The sequence below is a fragment of the Bos grunniens genome, chromosome 6 (assembly GCF_055505025.1).
Source record: "Bos grunniens cultivar Pamir isolate PY7600 chromosome 6, Bosgru_T2T1.0, whole genome shotgun sequence".
Taxonomy (NCBI): Eukaryota; Metazoa; Chordata; class Mammalia; order Artiodactyla; family Bovidae; genus Bos; species Bos grunniens.
In genome coordinates, this window is record NC_141170.1 from 16,826,010 (window position 1) to 16,850,541 (window position 24,532).

General features: G+C 40.4%; 1 protein-coding gene across 8 annotated transcripts in view; it reads right to left on the reverse strand.

Annotated features, from left to right (window-relative positions):
- Nucleotides 1-1,208: 1,208 nt before the first annotated feature.
- ARHGAP24 (Rho GTPase activating protein 24) overlaps nucleotides 1,209-24,532 on the reverse strand; it is a 614,546-nt gene continuing 591,222 nt past the window's right edge. For all 8 annotated transcript variants that reach the window (XM_086404970.1, XM_086404972.1, XM_086404971.1 and 5 more), the window contains 5 exons: nucleotides 17,745-17,877; nucleotides 16,621-16,694; nucleotides 13,992-14,113; nucleotides 7,560-8,637; nucleotides 1,209-1,960 (listed from right to left, as the gene is read on the reverse strand). In XM_086404970.1, the coding sequence (XP_086261096.1) occupies nucleotides 1,717-1,960; nucleotides 7,560-8,637; nucleotides 13,992-14,113; nucleotides 16,621-16,694; nucleotides 17,745-17,877 (1,651 nt within the window). In that variant the 3' untranslated portion in view covers nucleotides 1,209-1,716. The remainder of the gene's footprint in view (nucleotides 1,961-7,559; nucleotides 8,638-13,991; nucleotides 14,114-16,620; nucleotides 16,695-17,744; nucleotides 17,878-24,532) is intronic.

Below are 24,532 nucleotides of genomic sequence, written 5' to 3' on the forward strand. Positions count from 1 at the left end.
ACTTGAATTTTCTATAGGATATCCAGGTAGGAGTATCTTGCTACAGAATTGAAGAGAGAGAGAAAAGGGAACTAAAGATAAAAGAGCTATTGCTATAGAGACAGTGGTTGATACCAAAGGACCACATAAGCTTGCTCAGTTTAAAAATATAAACAAAGGCAGCACAGTGACAAGAACAGAGGTTGTAAAGGTTACTGTCCCCTTGAAAATAAATACACACAAGCAGAGAGCCTCCAAACAACGCAAATCCCATAAACGCAAGTAGTATTTATTTCTAATTATGCCTTTTGTGACTTTCTGTTCTAGTCCGAGAAAGATTTATTTGCTTTGCTTCTCAAAATCATTGCCTTATTTAATTGTGAAGAATTGTTCTCTCCAATCTCCAGCTCCAGAGAGTCCCAGAGAGTCTGGAAAGTTATCATTAGTGATGCTCACAAATTGATCACCATCGGACTTTTAAAGATTCACATTTTAAAATTATTGTGAATAAATATGTTTTAATAGGGAAGGACAATATTGTAAAAAAACAAATTAGAAGCCAGATAGTTTCTTCCAAACTGTCTCATCCTTCTCCTGGTCCCTGTTCCCTCCATCACCTCCCTCTGGCTTCAAACTACCTTTGCCAGCTCTCATTCGGAAAGGATCCTAGATGGCAACAGAACAGTCAGCCTGAGCAAAAGAAGAATATAAGGCACGTACTCCAACAGTTTCACTGAGAGAGATACGGTAATACTGTTTCACTGTTTGCATTTCCGGAGGGCAGTTCAGGGCAGGGGGAGGTTGGTAAGGGGACAGGTGCTCAACATGGACACCATAATTAGCAAACACTGTTTCTCAACATCCCAATGGCAGGAAGAATTTTCTCTCATAACCATCCAGCAGAAAGAGCAATTCAAGGCATGACTACTTAAATGCTCTTTTTTTTTTTTTTTAATGATTTTTTCCCCCTCTAAAGTGCATCCTGCATAGGAGACATGCGTCTATGGCATGGGCAAGACAGAGCAGGGGACTTGAGAAGGAGACCTTTTTACTTAATCTAAAATTTCCTGTGTCAAACCATCTCATCAAGAAAACTGAACAGTGTCAAGGGCAGAATTCATAGAGTGATTCAAAGTTTCCTGGGGATTCCATCATATTTTATAAAATTATTTACATTTCTCTTTTTGGTCACGGCAAGGTCTATCAGCACAAACAGCACAGCCACAAAGTATTCTTTTGATTTTAATAACTCATCTCATATATATTTTCATATATTTATATATCTGCTTATCTCCGTTTCCTCAGCAAAAGGGGAAATAAAAATATTGATCTATAAAATAAGCTGATGATAACACAATGCCAAAAATAGCTTATGTTAAGTGCAAGGGGTGAAGCTTGAAAGCAAGCTAAGTTGCAATGACATACTGATTTAACATTTTAAATACAAGACTGCCAATAAAATAATTCTTGAGATATGCTTCTTGTTTTTAGTTTACTTTTTAAAAACTACTCTATATACACATATCCAGTTGTAACACTTAACAGTAGCATTATAGGACATGATACAACTTTGGTACACATTGAAGATATGGGCGGGTAATGTCTATAAATGATATGCCTTCCCCAGCTAGAACTCTGTACAGCCAGGTGACCAGCCACCTGGTCCCATATAATCTTCCCACCAGAATCCCCAGCGTCCTTCCCAGGGCCGCTCGAGACAGCAGGAGAGAGCGCCCCTCACTGGATCCATATCGTGTTTCCTCTCTCCGTTCTCCTGGGTTCCACTGTCAGCTCCCCAAACGTGGAAAAGAACTGCTCCATCTCTTTCTGAAGCATGTCATTTCTTTTCTCTGCATCTTCTTTTGCCCGTTCGGCATTTCGCATTTTGATTTCTATCATCGTGAACTTTTTCCTTTCTTGATCCAGTTCATCGTGGAGGCTCATCATTTCTGTTTCCAAAGTCAAGTTTCGCTGTTCTAAGCTGCACAGGGTGGGAGAAGGAATAAGAGATAAAGTAATTTTGTTTTTTGAAATGTAAAAAAGATTACAAAAAATATTTCCTAAACTCTGTCTCTGCAATGCTTTGGAAACTGGAATGAGCCCTTTCAAATCAGTGAATCAAGGTCCACTGATTAATACATACATACATATATTTTCTTTTCTTTTTTTACTATTTCATAACATGATTCACTATCATTTCTGCAAGACCCCAAGACCTCTCTTGGAAGCACTTCATTGTCATTTGATAGTGAATGAGTGAATTTCAGCACAAAGAAGCCAGAGACCAGGCTCATCATGCAGCACAGAATTTGGCAGAAGCAGGAGGGAGCCCAAACTATAAAGCTTCCTGAGTCATTAAATGTAAATTTGTCTTCACTGAAAGAAAGGGGAAAGTCTGATAAAGTTGTAAAGAAAAGAGGGCCGTCAAATTTGCTTTCTACCAAAGGAAAAAGAGTGGCAGTGAAAATGTCATTGCTAGAGAGAGTAAGTCCACTGTTAAGAATGGACTTAGAAGGGACTATACAGCACCCCTCTTACAAAAGTGGTTCTAAAAGTAGCCGCCTTACATTCACAAGAGAAGTAGAGCTTACATGTGTTGAATAAGTAATTCACCTGACATTTTGTGACAACAGAGTCCACTTAAGTAGCCTGCTAGCTGCGATTCTGTCTTCCAAGTTAACGTATCTTAAGATCACTATACAGTAAATTCCCTACATACAAATGAGTTCTGTTCCAAGAGCACATTTGTAAATCCAATTTGCTTGTAAGTCCAAGAAACGAAGTTAGCTGAAGTATCCAACTAACACAATTGGCTATATAGCACTGTACTATAATCGGTTTATCATACTTTTCATAGAAATAAGACATTAAAAATACAAAAAAGAAAACATTTTTAATCTTACAGTATAGTACCTTGAAAAGTACAATAATACAGTACAACAGCTGGCATACAGGGTCTGGTATCAAGTAAACAGGCAAGAAGAATTATTGACTGAAGGAGGGAGAGGAGGTAGAAGATGGTAGAGCTGAAGGATCACCAGCAATAGGAGACAGAGGGCAAGCTGCAGTTTTACTCACACCTGACATTAATGGGATGCACATCTGTTTCTTTGAAAGTTTACAACTGGAAGGTTCCTTGTAGGGGACTTGGGCTTCCCTGGTGACTCAGAGATAAAGAATATGCCTGCAATGCTGGAGACATAGGTTCAATGCCCGGATTGGGAAGATCCCCTGGAGGAGAACATTGTAACCCACTCCAGTATTCTTGCCTGGAGAATTCCATGGACAGAGGAGCCTGGTGGGCTACAGTCCATAGGGTTGCACAAGAATTGGACACGACTGAAGTGACTATGCAGCAGCAGCAGCAGCATGTAGGGGACTTGCTGTATTTTATAGATTGATAGCTGTATTTTTTTAGATGGCTATATAATTTTAGATAATTTCCTAAAAAATAGAGTTTTCTCCATAATCACTAAGTTCCAAAACACAACTTATTATTGCTGTTGTTCAAGGAGGAACATTAAGCACTTCTTTATTAGATGATGTGTCTTGGTAATAGCTGGCATCTTAATTTCTCCTGTTATGCATGGAAGTTGCAAGGGTATGCTTGAATTTGCCATGCTACTGAAATGTGAGAGGCTAATGCACACTTAGCACTCAAAAATCTGATTATTCTAATAATTTTCAAATTAAAATCTCAATTATTTTTCTGCTCTGAAATAATGAGTCCCATATGTTATTTCATCCAGATAATCATAAGAACACTTAAAGATGAATCTGCTCTCTCTTTGTAAGCAACTAAGATTAAAAAAAAAAATCACATTCTTTAATTAGTTTGGAAGGCCATTTTGATCACATGATCATGTGTTTTACATTAAAAACCTGGTAATGTGCTGGTTCTCACCCAGAACTATTTCCCAATATATTCTCTTTGCTTTGTAAAGCTATTTGTTTTAGAAATAAAAAAGTTGGAAGAAACTCAACCTTTAATATCAAGGAAGACTATCCTTTAAAAATATACTAATGCATTTGTACATATCAGGCACCTGTATGAAACTTCCTGGAATCTAATGGCTGAGTTGAAAATAGAAGAAACCCCTCCCATTGCAAGCACAGACTAATGTTGGAAAAATATGTTAGAAAAATATTTTTAAAATACAAAGTTAAAAAAATAAAAGAGCATCTTCAGGTATCAGAACCAAGGAAGAAACAAGTTTAGAACTGCAAGTGAAAACATACGAGGAGTATTTGTCTCAGATAGAAGCCCTAGAAGCTGCGACTAGGTTTTCACTTTTCACACAGGGAAGAGGAGATATCCAGTATAAGAGAGACAGAAGGCTGAAAGTGACTCAACTGAGAGCTTGGAACATCAATAGTCTTTAATGGCAAAGAGACTACGAAAACTCTACTCATGGGTTGAGTGAAGTGACAGAATTGAATCAGAAGAGGAAATAAATAAATGAGAAAACAGCTTTGAGAAAAACTATCCAAATGCCTCATGGAATGAAAAAAGATGAAAATTTAATATAAGAAGGTGAAATTAACAAAGATGGAGAGGGAGATTGGACTAAGAAGGTCCAACATACTTTAGTAAGGGATATAGAGAGAAAATTCAGAAAATGGGGGAGATGAAATAAACAAAAGAGGAGATGTACTCTTTTGTACTCCAGGACTGAAAAAATATGTCTTCAAATAATTATACACAAAACTTGAAACAATGGAAAATATATAGCAAGGAGTTATTAATGAAAATAGAAATTATATAGGAATATTAACATCAGAAAAATATTTGGGGGCAAAAAGCACTATTACTATTATTTTATGATAAAAGGATCAATTCATTAGGGGGATATAAACAATTCTGGACTTGCATTCATCTAGTTGTATAGCCCCAAGTTACTCAATATAAAATATAACAAAATTATAAATATAAATAGATAAATCCACAAAAATTAGGAAATTTTAAGAAAGCTTTGTTAGAAATTATAGATCTAGCAAATAAAATTTAGGAGAAATGAAAAATATTTGAACAGCTTGATTAACAGATTTGATCTATTGGTCATATATATAATCTCAAACCAATAATAAGACAATACTTCTTACCAGACCAAATGACTGATATCTATAAATGAATTGATCTGACCACAGTATAATAAAGGTAGAAACTAATTTGAGGGAGAGAAGAGCATTAAACTCACATGTTTAAAAACTAAAAATCATATATATCAATGATACATAAATAAAGTAATATCTATTTATTTCTCCATGATCTATCTACCTATCTAGGGATGTATGTATATATGTACACACATATCTATCATCTATCTAGCCTCAATACTTGTAGAGTTAAAAAGGAATTGAGAGAGAAATATATAATTTTAAACAGTAATGACCAGTAATTAGAACAATCACTTCTTATACTGCTTGGCTTGGTCATATGGCAGATCCTCTACCCCGTTTTATCATGGACCTCTTCCTTTGCTTGTCAAGTGGGTAAAAATGCCAATGAAAGAGGCCAATGAGATGACATTCTGTTGAAACGTCCTCTTATCAAAGTCTCTGAAATGCACCACAGACTCAGAACATAAATGTAACACCAATGTTCTCAGAAATGAATGTGTACATTTGCAACTGTTCAGAATAATATATGCTCTATCTTAATTCAAGTTTCAAGTGTCATCTCTTGCTTTCCACTGCTAAGTGCTAATTTACCATCATGCATTGGCAGCAATTCAGAGATTTGGTAGCCATTGGTTCCATAAACTACATTCAGAAAGAAGAGCAGCCTTATAAGATGATAATGCTCTTTTTTCTTCTCATTTAAGTCTCCTGTCACTTGGCATTATTTAGAAAAATTCAAACCAAGCTTCTGTTTCCAATAAAGTAATTTTTCAATCTAACATGTAGGTATTTTTATTTACTTTTCCATAGCTCTTAAAAATATGTATCTTTTGGCTTGATAATTGATAAATGGATGGGAAACATTAAAATACATGAAGGTCAACTTTATATATAAAGAAAACAACCATGTGTGGTTTAGGGCCATGGAAGCAGTTGAACAGGACAAAGACGTTCACGTACCATGAGGATCTTAGAACACGAAGGGGTCTACCAAGGCACAGCCTGGGCCTGGGGCTGAGGCCCCTAGAGGGGCTACTTCAGGCTGAACTGAGCCTCAGACCTGCTCTTAAGAGTGCAGGGTCCTTCCCCTATACTACACTGAAAGGTGAACAGAAAAACAATCAGTTTTGTAATTCCTGTAACCCTGGTGAAATTGTGGAGTGTGGTGATATTCAGGTTTCCAGCACAAGGCTGTACTTGTGGGGCAGCGGCTCCATTTTCTGTATTGCTGCCTCTCAAGACCTTGGAGCATCTGATAGTCAGGGGCATTGTCAAGGCAATATGCTCAGCCAATATCCTTTATCTTTCCCAGGTTAACTCCTTGAAGTTGCTAAGCCAACTCCTCTCTTGGATATTTTATGAGAAGATGTCAACTGGTATCACTTAGGTTTCAGCACAATGGTTTCCTTATAAATCATATTTTTTGCTCCCCGTTTGTGCTACAAGTTTCCTGTCTATATGACTATACTTCATGCTATCACTTTTCTCACAAACTTGCCTGGATTCCAATCTCAGAGTAAAAGCCAAAGATTAAGATGATCTTGAAGGTTCTATGGTACCTCTCTGAGCTCCTTGTCCATCCCACCTCAGGGCATTTCCACTTCTGCTGGGTATCTGCATCATTGCCTCCTACAGGGCCCTACACTTAGAATTACCCTCAGCAACACTTCTCACCCCTCTTCCCTGCTTCAGTCTTCTACTTAGCATAGGATCAGTTTACTTATTTATCTATCTCTTCCAGGGGACTGCAAGCCTGTTCCTCAAGGGCTGAATTTTTGTCTTCTTTACTCACTGCTGAATCCTTGTGGCCTGGTCTGAGCCTGGGCGACAGCAGACAAGCATTAACCCCAAGCATTCAACCATGGACATAATGAACAACAAAGATCTGTTTATTTTCCAACTTCTATTTACTCTCATTTCATCCTCTTCCTGTGATAATGAACTCCTTGTTCTCCAGACATCCCTTCCCACTCCTCTCCCCAGCTTTTGAACCTAAATCCATGCTTTTACTAATAACAAGAGGTAGAATTACTGAGCATCTGCTCTGTCCTGGGGACAATGTGTAATGATTTCTTAACATGATTTTGAGGTTGGTAAAGAATCTGCCTGCAACGCAGGAGACCCGGGTTGGATCCCTGGGTTGGGAAGATCCCCTGAAGAAGGAAATAGAAACTCACTCCAGTATTCTTGCCTGGAGAATCCCCATGAAAGAAGAGTTGGACACATCTGAGCAATTTTCACCTTGAGGTAGATTACTACTAGAGTTTAAAAATTTTCACATTGGCAAGCTGAGACTCACAGAGATGAAGTGAACTTTCCCTGAGTCCCACAGCTTACAAATGGCGAACGTAGGACCTGAACCCGGGTCTCTGACTGGAGTTAGCGGATTTAACCCGGGCGAGCCTCACAGGAGGCTGTCGCACCCTCTCTGGCCACTAGGGGCTCCAGGTTTTCCTCACCTCTTTATCCTGGACTCATACTCTATCTTCTGTTTGGTCATTTCCTGTTTCAGGCTGGACACTAAGCTGTGCAGGGCGCTGTGATTGCTGGTGTTGTTGCTAACGAAGGTCTCACTGTTGTCGCTGCTGCTGGTGGCCCGACTACTGCGGCCGCCCACACTCCTCCGGTCGCTTTTGTTTTCATAGTCCGCGGGGTGGGAGAGGTCGTCCTGCGGGGGTCCATCCAAAACGGGGTCCTCAAAGTTCCCACCGTAAAAGTCTTGCTCTGGGCAGGTGGTGGTGGAGGAGCGGCAGGAGGTGGAGTTCTCGGGCAGGGAGATCTCACAGGAGGAAGTGGACCAGGTGGCGCTGTCGACGCTCTGCTTGTCGTCGAGGCTCATCGCCGAGAACTGCTGGTGGACGTTATCGTAGGTGGAGAGCCTGTTGTGCTGGCCCGACTCTCCTGCTTGCTCTTTCTGCTTATTATCCCTCAGGGTCACGTAGCCATTGGGCAGCCAGCTCATGCTGCGGCCATTCCCGGGGTTCCCCAGGGTATCAGAGTTCAAGATGCCCATGCGCACGGTTCCGTTCTGCATGCTGTGGGTGCCCATTTTGGTACCAGACCCCTTCAGGGAAGAGGTCCTTCTGGCCTGTAAGCTCCCATTGGGAGTGGTCTGGGCTTTCTCGAGTGCTTCAGCGTTACTGCTGCTGAAGGACCCATTGGTGACAATCCCACTGCCCTTGTTGAAGGCGGGATTCTTTTTGACCATGAGAGGGGGGCTTCTAGAGACATCCAGCTTGTGGATGCTGTTCCTGGGGCTGTTGGTTTTGCTGCCTGGCAGAGCTGTGGGGGATCCATTATCCATGCTGCTTCTTTGGGGAGACTCAGGCTTGTCCCAAGAGCACCGCCTTACGGGACTGTCCTTGGTATTATTGTTCTCCTTGTTCTGTAGCTGCCCCATGAGGGCTTTCTTCTGAAGGTCATTGTTGTTGTTGCTCACGCCATCCTGGGGCTTGCTTTGCAGCTCTGCATCTTTGGGGAAGAGGCGATCATGTTTGCCAATCATCACTGACATCAGCTGTTGAACCACCACAGTGCCTGGAATTGCAAAGAAAGCAAAGGAGTATGAGCAAAAAACAGTTTTGATTTACTCCTATTTTGAAAGTGACTTTTAAAGAGCCATATTTAGGTGCACATTCAGCATTATTATTAGCAGTGCCAAACTATGTTTTTAATGATCACAATAGCAATTGTTGTTGTTTGGTCACTGAGTAGTGTCCAACTCTTTGTGACCCCATGGAATGTAGTCCACCAGTCTCCTCTGTCCATGGATTTTCCAGGCAACAATACTGGAGTGGGTTGCCATTTTCTTCTCCAGGTTAGGGAGACAATAGCAATCGCAGCTAAAAACTTCTTGAACATTTAATGTGAACTGTACTAAGCACTTTACTTTTGTTAGTTTAGTTGGATTTTTTTTTAATTTATGAATAGATACTGTTATTATCACTATCTAATAAAGGTTAAGTAACTCGACCAATGTCCCAAGCTATGAAGGAGAAAAAGAAGAGCTTAAAACCAGAATTAACTAGTTCCAAAGAACAGGCTTCTAATTGGCACACACCACTTCTTGTAAGTTTGACATTTAATTATGAAAAATCTTTCTTAGAAGAAGTCACTGTGATCTCTCATCTAACTGCCTCAAAATATCAAGACATTTTAATGGCACCTTAAAGTGGAACCTTCGACAATCTCTAGTGGATATGTGGTCTGTCTTCATAATATAGCAAGTCAATAAAGTTCCATACAACTCTTGCTCAACATTAAAAAGTTTTAGGGCATTTTAAGTGACATTAGCCAAAATGGTGTAATAAAGATGTACGAGAATGCTCTCTTCCATAAAAGTGACTGACAAAAATGTTCCCAGTCAATATATTCAGAAATTTGGAAATTAATGAAAGGCTTGCTGTAATCTGGAGAGTGTTAATTTTTTAAAAAATTGTTGACTCTTGGTGAAGAACAGCAAGCTCTGTAGTGTTTTAACTCACCCTGTTCCCATCCTCCTTTCTGCAGTAGCCTTGAAAACCAACAACCCTCAATCTTATCGGGAACCAGAAGTGAGGCAGCGACTGGAATGGAAAAAGCTGGTTTGGAACTCCTTCAAAGCCCCCTTCCCAAAGAATTGTAATTTGACTTGTTTGGTGGTTCCCTGGAAGACCCCATTCAAGAGGCTTGTCTTCATTTTATCTGACTAAGGAGTTGACTAGAATTAGCAACATTTCTCAGGGGCATTTGTCAAAAACAATTACGGGTTTTTTCATTTAAAAGCATGTTTGGACTCTGTGGGACAGGGAGAGGGTGGGATGATTTGGGAGAATGGCATTGAAACATGTATAATATCATATATGAAATGAATCGCCAGTCCAGGTTTGATGCATGATACAGGATGCTTGGGGCTGGTGCACTGGGATGACCCAGAGGGATGGTACGGGGAGGGAGGAGGGAGGGGGGTTCAGGATGGGGAACACGTATATACCTGTGGCGGATTCATATTGATGTATGGCAAAACCAATACAATATTGTAAAGTAATTAACCTCCAATTAAAATAAATAAGTTTATATTAAAAAATAAAAATAAATAATAAATAAAGTAAAAAATAAATAAAAATCATACTATATGTACTCAAAAAGGTATAAAATAGAATAACAGAGGAAAAAAAAAAAAGCATGTTTGCCTGAAGCAAGTGGATAACTGTTGAAGACAAAACAACAGGCTAAACAAAAAGCTTAGAAGGAAAATCTGAAGAGATTTCCATAGGAGGTGTTGAAATCTCTGCTATATACTTGACGATTTAGAAGATTATGTACATGTATGCATAGGGTTCTGTGTACACCTAGGGCTGTGTGCACACTCGGGAAAGAACTGAAAGTCCCCAAGGTCTCGTCTCCAGCTGATGTTGGAGCTCTGCACAGGCAGGACGAGAACGCTAAAGCAAAGTTGTAAACTGCCTGGCTGAGTGTCAAAAGTCTGGCCCAACAAGCACACAGGGCCCCTTGGTAAAGAATGGGAGATTTACTGGCCTAACTCAAATTCTGAATAGGAAGAAATGTGTTATATCCATCTATATCCTGCACACTTCTGTCATGATTCAAAACTTGTAACATATTTAGATCAGGAATCAGCAATGTGTCAGGTCTGATGCTGGCCAGTGTTGCTCAAACATAAGTGTTCATACAAATTATCTGGAGATTCTGTTAAAATGTAGATGTTGAGTAGGGCATGAGATTTTATGTTTCTAACCAGCCCCCTGGAGAAGGCAATGGCACCCCACTCCAGTACTCTTGCCTGGAAAATCCCATGGACCGAGGAACCTGGTGGGCTGCAGTCCATGGGGTCGCAAAGAGTCGGACACGACTAAAGGACTTCCCTTTCACTTTCCACTTTCATGCATTGGAGAAGGAAATGGCATCCCACTCCAGTGTTCTTGCCTGGAGAATCCCAGGGACGGCAGAGCCTGGTGGGCTGCCATCTATGGGGTCGCACAGAGTCGGACATGACTGAAGCAACTTAGCAGCAGCAGCAGCAGCAGCAACCAGCCCCCAGATGATAAGACAACAGTGATAACAGAATAGTAGCCTTGGTATTGCCTAGTGGGTTGCACACAGACCTCCTGAATCATAAGTTGCATGTCAACAATATCCCTAGGTGGTTCCTGTGTGTGTTAGAGTTTGAGAAACTGTATTAGGTGGAAATGTTTCACTTAAACATCTTCTAAATTAATATTCTCATAAGGCTTTGAGAAGGCTTCCAAGTAGCACTAGCGGTAAAGAACCTGTTCCCTCTGCAGGAGACATAAGAGACATGGGTTTGATCCCTGGGTCAGGAAGATCCCCTGGAGGAAGGCATGGCAACCCACTCCAGTATTCCTGCCTGGAGAATCCCATGGACAGAGGAGCCTGGCAGGCTACAGTCTATAGGCTTGCAAAGAGTCAGACATGACTGAAGTGATTTAGCATGCATTCAAGGCTCTGAGATAAGACTTAATGTTTTTCAAATGAGAAAATTGAGGTTCGGAGAGGTGATGTATAAAATTATATGACTCCAGAGCGGTTGTGATCACCAGGCCAATCTGAAGAATCCATGCAGATTTGGGAGTCCCACTGGACTACCTGTTTCAACAATTCCCCCAGGCTCATATAATTTTATACAGGTTGAATTTAATACCATACTACGAGCACTTGAGTCTTCATAAGAACTGGATAAGAATTCAGTTTTCCTTCGAAGGTACCTAGGTACTTTAATATATATGCGGGAGACCTGGGTCTGATCTCTGGATTGGGAATATCCCTTGGAGAAGGGCATGGCAACCCACTCCAGCATTCTTGCCTGGAGAATCCTATGGACAGAGAAGCCTGGCCGTCTACAGTCCATGCAGTCACAAAGAGTTGGACACGACTGAATGACTAAACAAATACACACACACACACACACACACACACACACGCAGAGCATTCTATAAAATGTAGTTTCAATTTGTATTTTTTGCAATGAATTGCTTTGCACACGTATCCTTCAGTACATGTACAAGATATCTGTGAGGTATATGATAAATTTTGACAAACGACAGTCCTGGAAACACTATCTAACCATTTTATAGATAATTTCCTTGTGTCCTTTTGTAGCCAATTCCCTACCCATGGCAACCACTGATCTCCTTTCTGTCACTATACTTTTCTTCTTTTCTAGAATTTCATATAAACACAATTATAGAGTCAGGTCTTTTATCACTTAGCATAAGGCTCTTGTCATTTTCCCATATTATTATTCATGCATCAGTAGCTCATCCTTTTTATTGCTGAGTGTGCCTTAGTCGCTCAGTCATGTCTGACTCTTTGTGACTCCATGGACTGTAGCCCACCATGGAATTCTCCAGGCGAAAATACTGGAGTGGGTAGCCATTCCTTTCTCCAGGGGATCTTCCTGACCCAGGGATTGAACCCAGGTCTCTTGCATTGCAGGCAGATCCTTTGCCATCTGAGGGAAGCCCAGTTTTAGTTTCCATTGATGAACCAATATTGATATATTATGATTATTAACTAAGGTCTATAGTTTATATTGGGCTTCCCTGGTGGCGCAGCAGTAAAGAATCTGCCTACAATACAGGAGCTGTACAAGATGCAGGTTCGATCCCTGGGTCAGGAAGATCCCCTGGAGGAGGGCAAGGCAACCCACTCCAGTATTCTTGCCTGGAGAATCCCATGGACAGAGGAGCCTGGCAGGCTGCAGTCTATAGGGTTGCAAAGAGTCAGACACAACTGCAGCAACTTAGCGTGCATGTATGCATAGTTTATATTAAAATCACTCTCTGTGTGATCTGGGTTTTGACACACGCACAGTGTCATATATCCACTATTACAGTATCACATGGAATAGTTTCATGGCCCTGAAAATCCTTTGTGCTCCAATTATTCCTCCTTCTTTTCTTCCTCAATCCTCTATTGAATCATTAGGATTTCTTTTAAAAGCTTTGTAGAGCTTGGTCCATAACTTTTAACATGATCACCAAGGTAAGACCCTCCTGAGGACTCTATGCAATGCCTCGATGTCAGGATTTTCTACTCTGGTTGTGGGAAATACACTTATTTCAAGCTTGGTGTGAGGCCCAGGAAAACCTCAGACAACTGATTTCTGGTACTCTTCCCCATAAAGTAGCACAGAGTCCCCTCCTGCAAGCATAAATCAATTCTTAGGTAAAGACTTAATGGATATCCTCTCCAGATCTCGGAATAATATCTGTGTCTAGTTTGCTCTTTAATGCTGCTTACTTGAGTTTCCCATCCTCTAATCTTACTCTCAAAGCTCGCCAAGACCTGCACATCAGTGCTGCTACTAATGCCCACAAGAAAGAATGGTACTCTAGCAAGGAGACCTGCTGAAAATAAATAGAAGTAACCTCTCATTGTGATAAATAATTTGAGGTATCTTGTAGTATAGAAAACAAGAAATTCTTCATGTTTCAACCCAAAGTAAATAAGCAGCATTGTCTTAGAGGCCCATGTTTTCTGCCTCTTGAAGTCAGTCCAAAAAACGAGAACTAATAAAAATATATTAACTTAGAAGCATAACTATTTGAGGTTTCAGAAAATTGCATCCAACTCAGAAAGTGAAGTAGACTTTTCCAGTTCTTGTGTGATATTTTACAGATGATTTATGCAAGTTCTGTTAATTCTCATGAAAATATGGAGGAAATGCTTAGTAACTTATGTTTAGTAAACTCCTCAAAAAATGCCTGGCTCTCAAAAGAAGGTTTTACATTTGAAGAACTTGAGTCCGTAAATGAAATTACCATGGGTTCACTTACTTCCTTTGTTTCCTCACAGGAGAATAGGTTCAGGACAATAAAGAGACAACTGACTGTTCTTCTGATGACGATATATGATAGTAATTCACTTACCCTCCATAATGGTCAAGGGATCTTCCACTTTGGGACGCAGGATATTAGGGCCAAAGACAGTGGCCAAGTTCTGCACACTCATTTTGTTAATTCCTGAATAGGACTGCACTTCATCCAAGAACCTGTTGAGTAAAAGAGTATGAACAAAACACAATGGGATCAAATTTGTCAGTGGAAAAAAAAAATGGGTTATTGGGAAATTTATGAACTGGAGTCTGTTCAAAGATGATCATGGACACACAGTCATTTAGAAATTCAAACATCTCTCTGCCAAATGTGAAGAATATATATTGCAAATTTTTAAGTATCAGAATCATAAGGGATCATATAAAATATCTGCTCTGGCCTGGCTTGGTTTCCCCTGTCAGTCACAGGAAAGAGTGTGTTTGAATAATGCTATTGTGGACTTGAGATTCAAGAATATGAATTTCTTTCTTATCTCTAAGTAAATATCCAATTTATATACATATTTAATTGGAGAACTATAAAAATAAGCTTGTCTGGTACAATCTCTTATTTCTGAGAAGAGGAATCAATCCCCCTTGTGGGTCAATTTGTGAGCCTCAAATTTATAGTCTATTAAAAAAGTGACATTAAACATGGTTTAAATTAAAACCTCGGTTCTATTGATATGAGAAACTGCAAACACAAATTGTTTTAACTTGTTAGGTGCTAAAGAATAAGAGCCATGAAACAGTCCTTTCCTGGAATGATTTTAGTAGCAGAGATTGTTTCTTTAATCTTTCAGCTTTTGTTCATTTCCCATCCCCTCTTCAGTACTACAAGAGCTTCTATTAATTCATGGCTTATTAATTGTACTAATGAGACAAAGAAGAAGCAAGAAAAATATTTTTAGAAAACTTACTTTGTGTGTTGTTTAAAATAATATGTTTCATTCTGTGCCAGTCATTGTGCTAGCTTATTAAATTCTCATAGCATCTCTGAGTGAGCTAAATACTATTATTATCTCCACTTTACAGATAAGACACATGAGGCACCAGAGAGGTTAAGAAACTTCTCCAAGGACACAGAGTTAATAAGCGGCAGGACTGAGACCTGAACCCAGGTGCTCTTACCCTAGAGTCTGGGCTGTTGATGACTATCTCATGAGTTTCTAAAAAGGTGCCTATTTCCACATGTTCACTACTCTTATACATCCTAAATTACAGCAAAATCGAAGGGCAAAAAGTCAAACTACCACTTATTATTTGAAATAGATGAAATTAGTAGTGTGGTGTGCTCACTCAGTCGTGTCCAACTCTTTGCGACCCCATGGACTGTAGCCTGTCAGGTTTCTCTGTCCATGGAATTTTCTAGGCAAGAATCCTGGAGTGGGGTGCCATCGCCTTCTCCAGGGGGTCTTCCTGATCTTGCTCTTCCTGTTGTCTGGCAGATCTTATACCATTGTGCCACCTGGGAAGCCTTTATTAATCATTCATCTCTTTATTTAAATTTAATATGCTTAATGTATTTCCACTATACTCCAATAACATTTTAAAAAATAAATTCAATGTGTTTCAATCATATATACTTGATTTCTTAAGTAGCAGCACAGACACGGGACATGCCATCCCTGGCCTTAAACATGGTCATTGACAGAGAGTATTTTGAGGCACAATTAGTGTTCTGGCAAAACTGAGTTACAATGTTTTCTTCAGTGAGCCCTGAGAAAAATGGGAACGAATAATATATTACCATTCATCATATGTATAAATATATATGCATATAAAATTTTTAAAATGTATTGGAGTATAGTTGCTCTACAATGTTGTAATAGTTTCTGCTGTATAGCAAAGTGAATCAGCTATACATATACATATATATCCCCTCTATTTTGGATTTCCTGCTCATTTAGGTCACCACAGAGGATTGAGTAGAGTTCCCTGTGTTACAGAGTAGGTTCTCATTACTTATTTATACATAGTATCAATAGTGTAATATACTTTAATTTTTAAAACAATCATGTGAAATGTATGTTTTCACTACCCTTGTATCTATTAGGACTCTTAGTCTCAAAGAGGAGAAGAAAATTGCATAAAATCATGTAAGAAGTCAGTGGTAGAATCTGGACTCCTAGATAAATGATTCTCATGCCAAGATACAGGCTCATTCTATTAAACAATGGTACATGGTACAACTTTGATGGAAGTTCAAAGCCACATATCTTCAATATGTAGAGGTCAAAGAGACTTCAGAAACAACAGATTACAAAATCAAGCAATTTTAGTGCTCAGAGAAACTTTTGAGATCACCTTGTCAAACGTCTTAATTTTACAGAGGCCAACACTGGAGCTCAGAGCGGTTAAGTGATTTTGTTGTTTTGTTATTTTAGTCACTAAGTCATGTCCAACTCTTTGTGACCCCATGAACTGCAGCCTGTCAAGCTCCTCTGTTCATGGGCTTATCCAGCAAAGAATACTGAAGTGGGTGGCCATTTCCTCCTCCAGGGGAATCTTCCTAACCCAGGGATCAAACCTGTGTCTCCTGCATCTCCTGCATTGGCAGGCAGATTCTTTACCAGTGAGCCACCAGGGAAACCCAACTGATTTTTATTCATTGTCAAAATGGACTATTGTCAGTGTAAATACAGTCTTTTAAAATTCCATTTTGTCTTTAGGATAATTCTTACCTGCAAATATACTTGAGAAGGTTGTAATTGACCACCGGCAAACTCTTCACTTGCTTCGCCAATTCTTTAACACCCTGAGTATAAAGAAGAGAATGCATGTTATCTAAGTGTTGACCTTGGAATGGAAGCACATGGGAAAGGGGCATGCAGCTTTTTGTTTTGTTTTGTTCTTGTTAGTTTCACCTATTACCAGTGATGGATCCTGTCTTAAAAACTTGCCACTATCACAGAGAGCATTTCAGAAATATTTTCAAAAGATGTGAAAGCATCTCAAATATCTCTGTGAGTACTATTTGTGGAGAAACAGATTTACCATTTTTAACATTTGTTCACAACTGACTGAAAAGGAAAAATAGCCTTATTTACAGTTAGGTTATTTGGGGCTTCCCTGGTGGCTCAGAGGTTAAAGCGTCTGCCTGGAATGTGGGAGACCTGGGTTTGATCCCTGGCTTGGGAAGATCCCCTGGACAAGGAAATGGCAACCCACTCCAGTACTCTTGCCTGGAGAATCCCATGGAGGGAGGAGCCTGGTAGGCTACAGTCCACGGGGTCACAGAGTCGGACACGACTGAACGACTTCACTTAGCAAACCACAAAACTTAAACTTAGTAGCCTTAGTATAGTGAGAGTCCTTCCAATTTTTAGCATTTAGAGGGCAGTGTGGCAAGGAGTGCTGATTTCATTTCTTCAGCTCTACTTTCCTTCTTGATGAGAGAGAGGATTATAAATGGGACCTGTGTTAGTGAAAGGGAAGGTTACTCAGTTGCGTCCAACTCTTTGCGACCCTATGGACTATACAGTCCATGGAATTGTCCAGGCCAGAATACTGGAGTGGGTAGCCTTTGCCTTCTGCAGGGTATCTTCCAAACCCAGAGATCGAACCAAGGTCTCCCACATTGCAGGCAGATTCTTTACCAGCTGAGCCACTAGGGAAGCCCAAATGTAAAAATCTAACTGTGTAAAAATCTAACATGTATAACAATCTAACTGTGTGTAATGTCAATACTTAGCATAGTGGAAAACAATCCAAAAACAGGGCAAAGGAAAATTTACAGGTTAAAGACAAGGAACACTGACAAACCCCCCAAATAATAGCATTTTAAGAAATAGTTGCATTGACTTACAGCTTCCTCTTCTTTGCTGAGCAGTTTGGTACAGGACAAGAAGTCTTCATACTTGGCATAAGGAATAACCGGTTCTGGGAGTTCTCGGAGATACAGTTTAAGAAGTGATGCCACTGTGTGCACATCCGTGTTGCTGTGGGGATAGAAGTATGGAGATTTTTTATGGAGTGAAGTTTATACTATTTGATTAATTTTTCATCAAATATACATCTAAGAGTCAGACTTCTGTATTCTGTTGGCAATTAAATTAGTCAATCCAGCTTTCAAGAGGCACATACTTAGGTAATGCCTATTAGATGCTACTACAGGTGGGGAAGAGAAGGACCTAGAGGGACTTGGAATCCTCAGTGTGGTTTGAAAATATTCAAAAGTGTAAACACTCATATTTTGTGTGTATCTGATGTTAAGCAAGAATGTTACTTTCATAAAACAATGAGAATATATGTACCAGATTTTAAATAAAACATAATGCAGCATACCCCAAATGCCCAGTCTACATATGTGTGTGATCAGTTATCTCCAACACTTTGCGATCCCTGTCCCACCAGATTCCTCTGTCCATGGAATTTTCCAGGAAAGAATACTGGCATGGGTTGCCATTTCCTACTCCAGGGGATCTTCCTGACCCAGAGATCAAAGCTCTGTCTCCACACCTCCTGTATTTCAGGCAGATTCTTTACCACTGAGCCACTGGGAAAGCCCTATGTGTATATTAATTAATATAAAATTAATTATCTCTGGATCCTAAATTCATTTCTTATTCTCTAGAAGACACTGGTGATTGGTTATAGACACATGAAGTTTAGTATGGCATGTTCTAGCTTTTTAAAAAAGTTCATTTTAAAGATGGTTGTTCTCAGCATGATTGCTTGTCTAATAATCTAAGATAGCTGCGAATCCTTAGAGTCTTTTAGAAAGCAAAGGGAGGTGCTACAAAAATAAGCACTGAAAATTCAACGTGTCCTCTGTGTAATGTGCAAAATTTATTTTTATTTTCTGCTGAATACCAGAGTAACAGGATAATCTCCTGAAATATTAATTTATATTTTTTTCTCTGTATCCCTGTTAATCCATGAAGATGGCTGAGAGTAGAGATAGGAAGAGGCAGTTGTTTGTTTTGGGGATTTTTTGGTTTCCTTTTGCTTTGCTTCTTGGGGGCTGGTGGGGAAAAGGAGCATGGGAAGGAGAGGTGGTGGTCAGGGGGAGGGGGAAAGGTCAATTGATTCCCAGGAAGTGGGAAGAGCGGTGGCGAGCAAGATCAGGGATTCTGTAAGCTGTGGGAACAAACACTGCACTCCGTGACTCTGCTTCGGGAAGTGATGAGTCGCTGAAAGGTCTTCCTTCAGAAGCTGGGATCCAGGCACTGGGACTTCCTGCCTCCGTGACTATTCTCTTGCCCCAAGGGTGACATAGAAGCAGAGTTGACGTCACAGTTCTACATGGACTGAAACAATGGGCATCTCAGTTCTCAATTTTGGACTCTCAGCTTGATTTCCTCAACTATTTCCCCCGCATCTATTCTGTAATGGAAATTACAGAAAACACAATGGCTAGGACCCGAAGGAATATTCTAGCCTGCTCATAATTTATAATCTGGTGGGAGCAGGAGACAGAAAGTAGGTAACACAGGTGCATGCACGCTAAGTCCCTTAAGTTGTGTCCGACTCTTCACAACCCAAAGGATCGTAGCCCGCCAGGCTCCTCTGTCCATGGGATTCTCCAGGCAAGAATACTAGAGTGGGTTGCCATGCCCTCCTCCAGGGGATCTTCCCTACCCAGGGATCAAACCCATGTCTCTTATGTCTCCTGCATGGGCAGGTGGGTTCTTTCCTGCTAGTGCCACCTGGAAAGCCCTAATAACACAAGTCAGTCAGTCAGTTCAGTCGCTTAGTCGTGTCCGACTCTTTGCGACCCCATGAACCGCAACACACCAGGCCTCCCTGTCCATCACCAACTCCCGGAGTTTACCCAAACCCATGTCCATTGAGTCTGTGATGCCATCCAACCATCTCATCCTCTGTCATTCCCTTCTCCTCCTGCCCTCAATCTTTCCCAACATCAGGGTCTTTTCAAATGAGTCAGCTCTTCGCATCAGGTGGCCAAAGTATTGGAGTTCCAGCTTCAACATCAGTCCTTCCACTGAACACCCGGGACTGATTTCCTTTAGGATGGACTGGTTGGATCTCCTTGCAGTCCAAGGGACTCTTGAGTCTTCTCTAACACCACAGTTCAAAAGCATCAATTCTTTGGCACTCAGCTCTCTTTATAGTCCAACTCTCACATCCATACATGACCACTGGAAAAACCACAGCCTCAACTAGACAGACCTTTGTTGACAAAGTGATGTCTCTGCTTTTTAATATGCTGTCTAGGTTGGTCATAACTTTCCTTCCAAGGAGTAAGCATCTTAATTTCATGGCTGCAATCACCATCTGCAGTGATTTTGGAGCCCAGAAAAATAAAGTCAATAACACAAGTATCTAACTGCAAAGTGTGTGAATGATAATAAGGAAAAGTATTGGGTGCCATCTAATAGCAAAAAAAGACTAATTCAGGAATTGAAGGGCTTCTCTGAGGAAGTGATGTTGAGGCTAAGATGTGAGAGAGTGTAAGAATGAACTGAGAATGAAGAATAAAAGAAGCCATTCTGATTAAAGCAAGGCAGGTAAACAGAGCCCAAAGTGGGAAACTGACAATAAGCTAAGGGAGAACAGAGGTCAGAGGATGAAGTCCGAGCAGAAGGGAGCATCTTCAAAGATCACGGGACTTCACCTACCTCAGAATTAGACAGGGCAAGGGCTGAGGTTTTCCATTTTAACATCAGAGCCAGTTGGGGCAAGTAGGATATACTGTCAACCATTTTACAGATGCTAAAATGATGGGGGTGTTCTCATAGGACATGTCTTTAACCAATTTTATTCTTTTCATAATTACAGAAATGATTTTTTTTTCTATTAAGTTTCTAATAGACAATGTAGAAACCATCTTAAAGGCTAGTAAAGAAAATAAAAATCATGTTTCTGGGACATCTTGAAAACTGTGTTCAAGTTCACTTATTCCTAAAAATACTTTCCAAAATATTTTTTGAAAAGATATACATAAAATAGTCTTAATGGTAAAGCAAAATAAAAGACACTAGTGGTTTTTTTTTTTTTCTTTTCTGGTAAATTACTCTTTCATACAGGCCAAAGCCCCTCTGTGTTTCTCTCAGTTCAGTTCAGTCACTCAGTCATGTCCGACTCTCTGCGACCCTATGAATCGCAGCATGCCAGGCCTCCCTGTCCATCACCAACTCCCAGAGTTCACTCAGACTCACGTCCATCGAGTCGGTGATGCCATCCAGCCATCTCATCCTCTGTCGTCCCCTTCTCCTCCTGCCCCCAATCCCTCTCAGCATCAGAGTCTTTTCCAATGAGTCAACTCTTCGCATGAGGTGGCCAAAGTACTGGAGTTTCAGCTTTAGCACATCATTCCTTCCAAAGAAATCCCAGGGCTGATCTCCTTTAGAATGGACCAGTTGGATCTCCTTGCAGTCCAAGGGACTCTCAAGAGTCTTCTCAAACACCACAGTTCAAAAGCATCAATTCTTCGGCGCTCAGCTTTCTTCACAGTCCAACTCTCACATCCATACATGACCACTGGAAAAATCATAGCCTTGACTAGATGGACCTTGGTTGGCAAAGTAATGTCTCTGCTTTTCAATATGCTATCTAGGTTGGTCATAACTTTTCTTCCAAGGAGTAAGTGTCTTTTAATTTCATGGCGGCAGTCACTATCTGTAGTGATTTTGGAGCCCAAAAAAATAAAGTCTGACACTGTTTCCACTGTTTCCCCATCTATTTCCCATGAAGTGATGGGACCAGATGCCATGATCTTCATTTTCTGAATGTTGAGCTTTAAGCCAACTTTTTCACTCTCCACTTTCACTTTCATCAAGAGGCTTTTTAGTTCCTCTTCACTTTCTGCCATAAGGGTGGTGTCATCTTCATATCTGAGGTTATTGATATTTCTCCCGGCAATCTTGATTCCAGCTTGTGTTTCTTCCAGCCTCTAGATATGCAGTAAAGCACCAGACACTTGAAAGCTCAGTCACGAGCATTAACAGAACCACAACCTGGGGCAGGATATGCAGTGACATCTATTATTGCAATTAAGGATTTCCATTTTATGATTCTATTCATATCTAGTCCACTCTAATCCAATCCAGTCCGTGACTGGGTTGTTGGGTTGTGTTGCCTTCAAAGTTAATGCTCCTTCTAGTAGCATTAGAGAAAAAGCACAGCAAAGAATACCAAAATAATATAAAATGAGTATAAGTTCAATGGGGCTTCCCAGGTAGCTCAATGGTAAAGAATCCATCTGCCAGTGAGGGAGACATAAGAGACTTGGATTTGATCCCTGTGTACAGAATATCCCCTAGAGAAGCAAATGGCAATCCACTCCAACATACTTGCCTGGGTAATTCCATGAACAGAGGAGCCTGGTGGGTACAGTCTATGAGGTCAGAAAGAGGTGCACACACCAGGGCCACTGAGTCCATGTGCGTAATTTCAATATGTGGAGTATATCAAGTATAATTTATAGGCTCATATAAATAGAATATATAAAAATGTGAATTAAATGCAATAAATACATGAGACAATAATGATAAACAAGAAATACATTTTGAAGAAATCTGTTTGTGTTTCCACGAGAAAGTTGAGCTGTAGCAGTGAGGACCTTTGAACAGTAGGTGGCGCAAAAGCAAAGTCAGACTAATGGCAATGGTGTGAAAACTGTGAAGGATGAAAGAGCGCAGAATCATTCTTCACCCACCAGCAATTTTCTTAGCACCAAAGCTGCAGTAATGCTCCAGGAATAGAAATATCTGAGCTATGAATCAAGATAAGAGATGTGAACCGGGATAACTATTTTATTTCTTCCCTAAAGTGATACGTTATTTAGTTTCCAGCATTATAAGTATATACCTATACTCTGCTAGTTATATAAAAATGGTAAGAAAAAAATGACAAATATGTTATTTTTTATTTCAGTTAGTAAAGGCTATTACATTTTTTTTTTTGCTTAAAGGCAACAACTTAAAAATTTATGACTTTTTGAGATGCTTTGCTAAATTTAGGTTATTTTGTAGAAATAGAGACTTCTCCCTTTGCATTGTGCTCTCATTTTTAGCTTTGTTCTTTTCCCACTGAACTTCCCTTGTGGCTCAGCTGGTAAGGAATCTGCCTGCAATGCAGGAGACCTGGGTTCGATCCCTGGGTTGGGATGATCCCCTGGAGAAGGGAAAGGCTACCCACTCCAGTATTCTGGCCTGGACAATTCCATGGACTGTATAGTCCTTGGGGTCACCAAGAGTTGAACACGACTGAGTGACTTTCACTTTCCCAGTGAATGGAAGAAAACAATTGTTTCAGGAAGACTGGAACATGTTTGTCAGTTCCAGTTCACCTCAAGAGGATCCCAGTCCATCCTCCTTAACTGCCAGTAGGATACTCACTGCAAGGGGAAATCTGATGTTTCTCTGAAAAATCTCTTTGTATATCCATTCTACAAGTAGCTACCTCCTGCATCTAACTCTGCAGCCTTGTAACTCTTACTGAAAACCCCCTATTTTGCCTAATTAATATTTGCTTTAATATGTACAGTCAATTAAGTACATATCCATGGTATGCGTTAATTGCTCAAAGTATCTCATGTGATACACTCTTTGCCTCAGAGAAATATATCATGTCTTACAACAAAGTGAATTGACTGTATTAGAACAAGAGTCGATATACAATAGGGAGTTAAAATCCCTAAGCTGGTTAATAATAGTAGTAGTAATAATAATAGTAACAATAGCAGCAGCACACACTTATACACATCTGTCCCTGTCTCAGGTCCTCAGAGTAGCCCAGTGAGTGGGTCCTTTTAAACTCCACTTGGGTAAACAAACAGGAAACTGCACAGAAAGCAAATTGGGGCTAATCACTGAGATATGAGGGTTTTTGGTTTTTTTTAAAGAAGCTCTTTTGAAAAATATTTTATTTATTTATTTTTGGCTGCCCTGGGTCTCGCTGCTGCACACGAGCTTTCTCTAGTTGTGGCGAGCAGGGGCTACTCTCCAGTTGCAGCGCTCAGGCTTCTCACTGCGGAGACTTCTCTTGTTGCTTTCGAGTTCGGGCTTTGGACTTTGGGCTTCAGTAACCGTGGCACATGGGCTTAGTTACCCTGCGGCATGTGGGATCTTCTCCCACCAGGGATCGAACCCACGTCTTCCACATTGGCAGGTTCATTTTTTTACTGGACCACTAAGGCAGTCCCAAGGTGGGGGTTTGGGTGGTTTAAAAATCACACACTCGGGAGAAATTCAAAACTATGTGCTAATGTAAATTCATTACCCAGACCTCAGGTCTTTTTCACTCACCTGGTGGTAAAATCTGTTTTCAGAAATTAAGTTAAAAATTGCGCACGTCATATCCAGTGAAAGCAAAAAGACCATGGCAGGCCCAGGGATCCCGAGTGAAAGAGCTATCAGGCCAGAAGATGCTCTGTAGCATATGTCCCTTAATTGCTCAACAGATGGAGTTTGTTTCACCTTAGATTGGACTTGGACTTTAATTCTGGATTCTGTGGTGTTTTTTAAAATCGAGCCTGATTTCCATGTGACTTTCTATAAAGGACCCAATTTTACATCCTTGCTTTGGTCATTTTGAGATTGCTCTATCATTCACTCACCAAATAGTTCTTGAACACCTACAGTGTCTACTGCCTTTCACCCCATCCTACGTATAACAGACATGAACAAC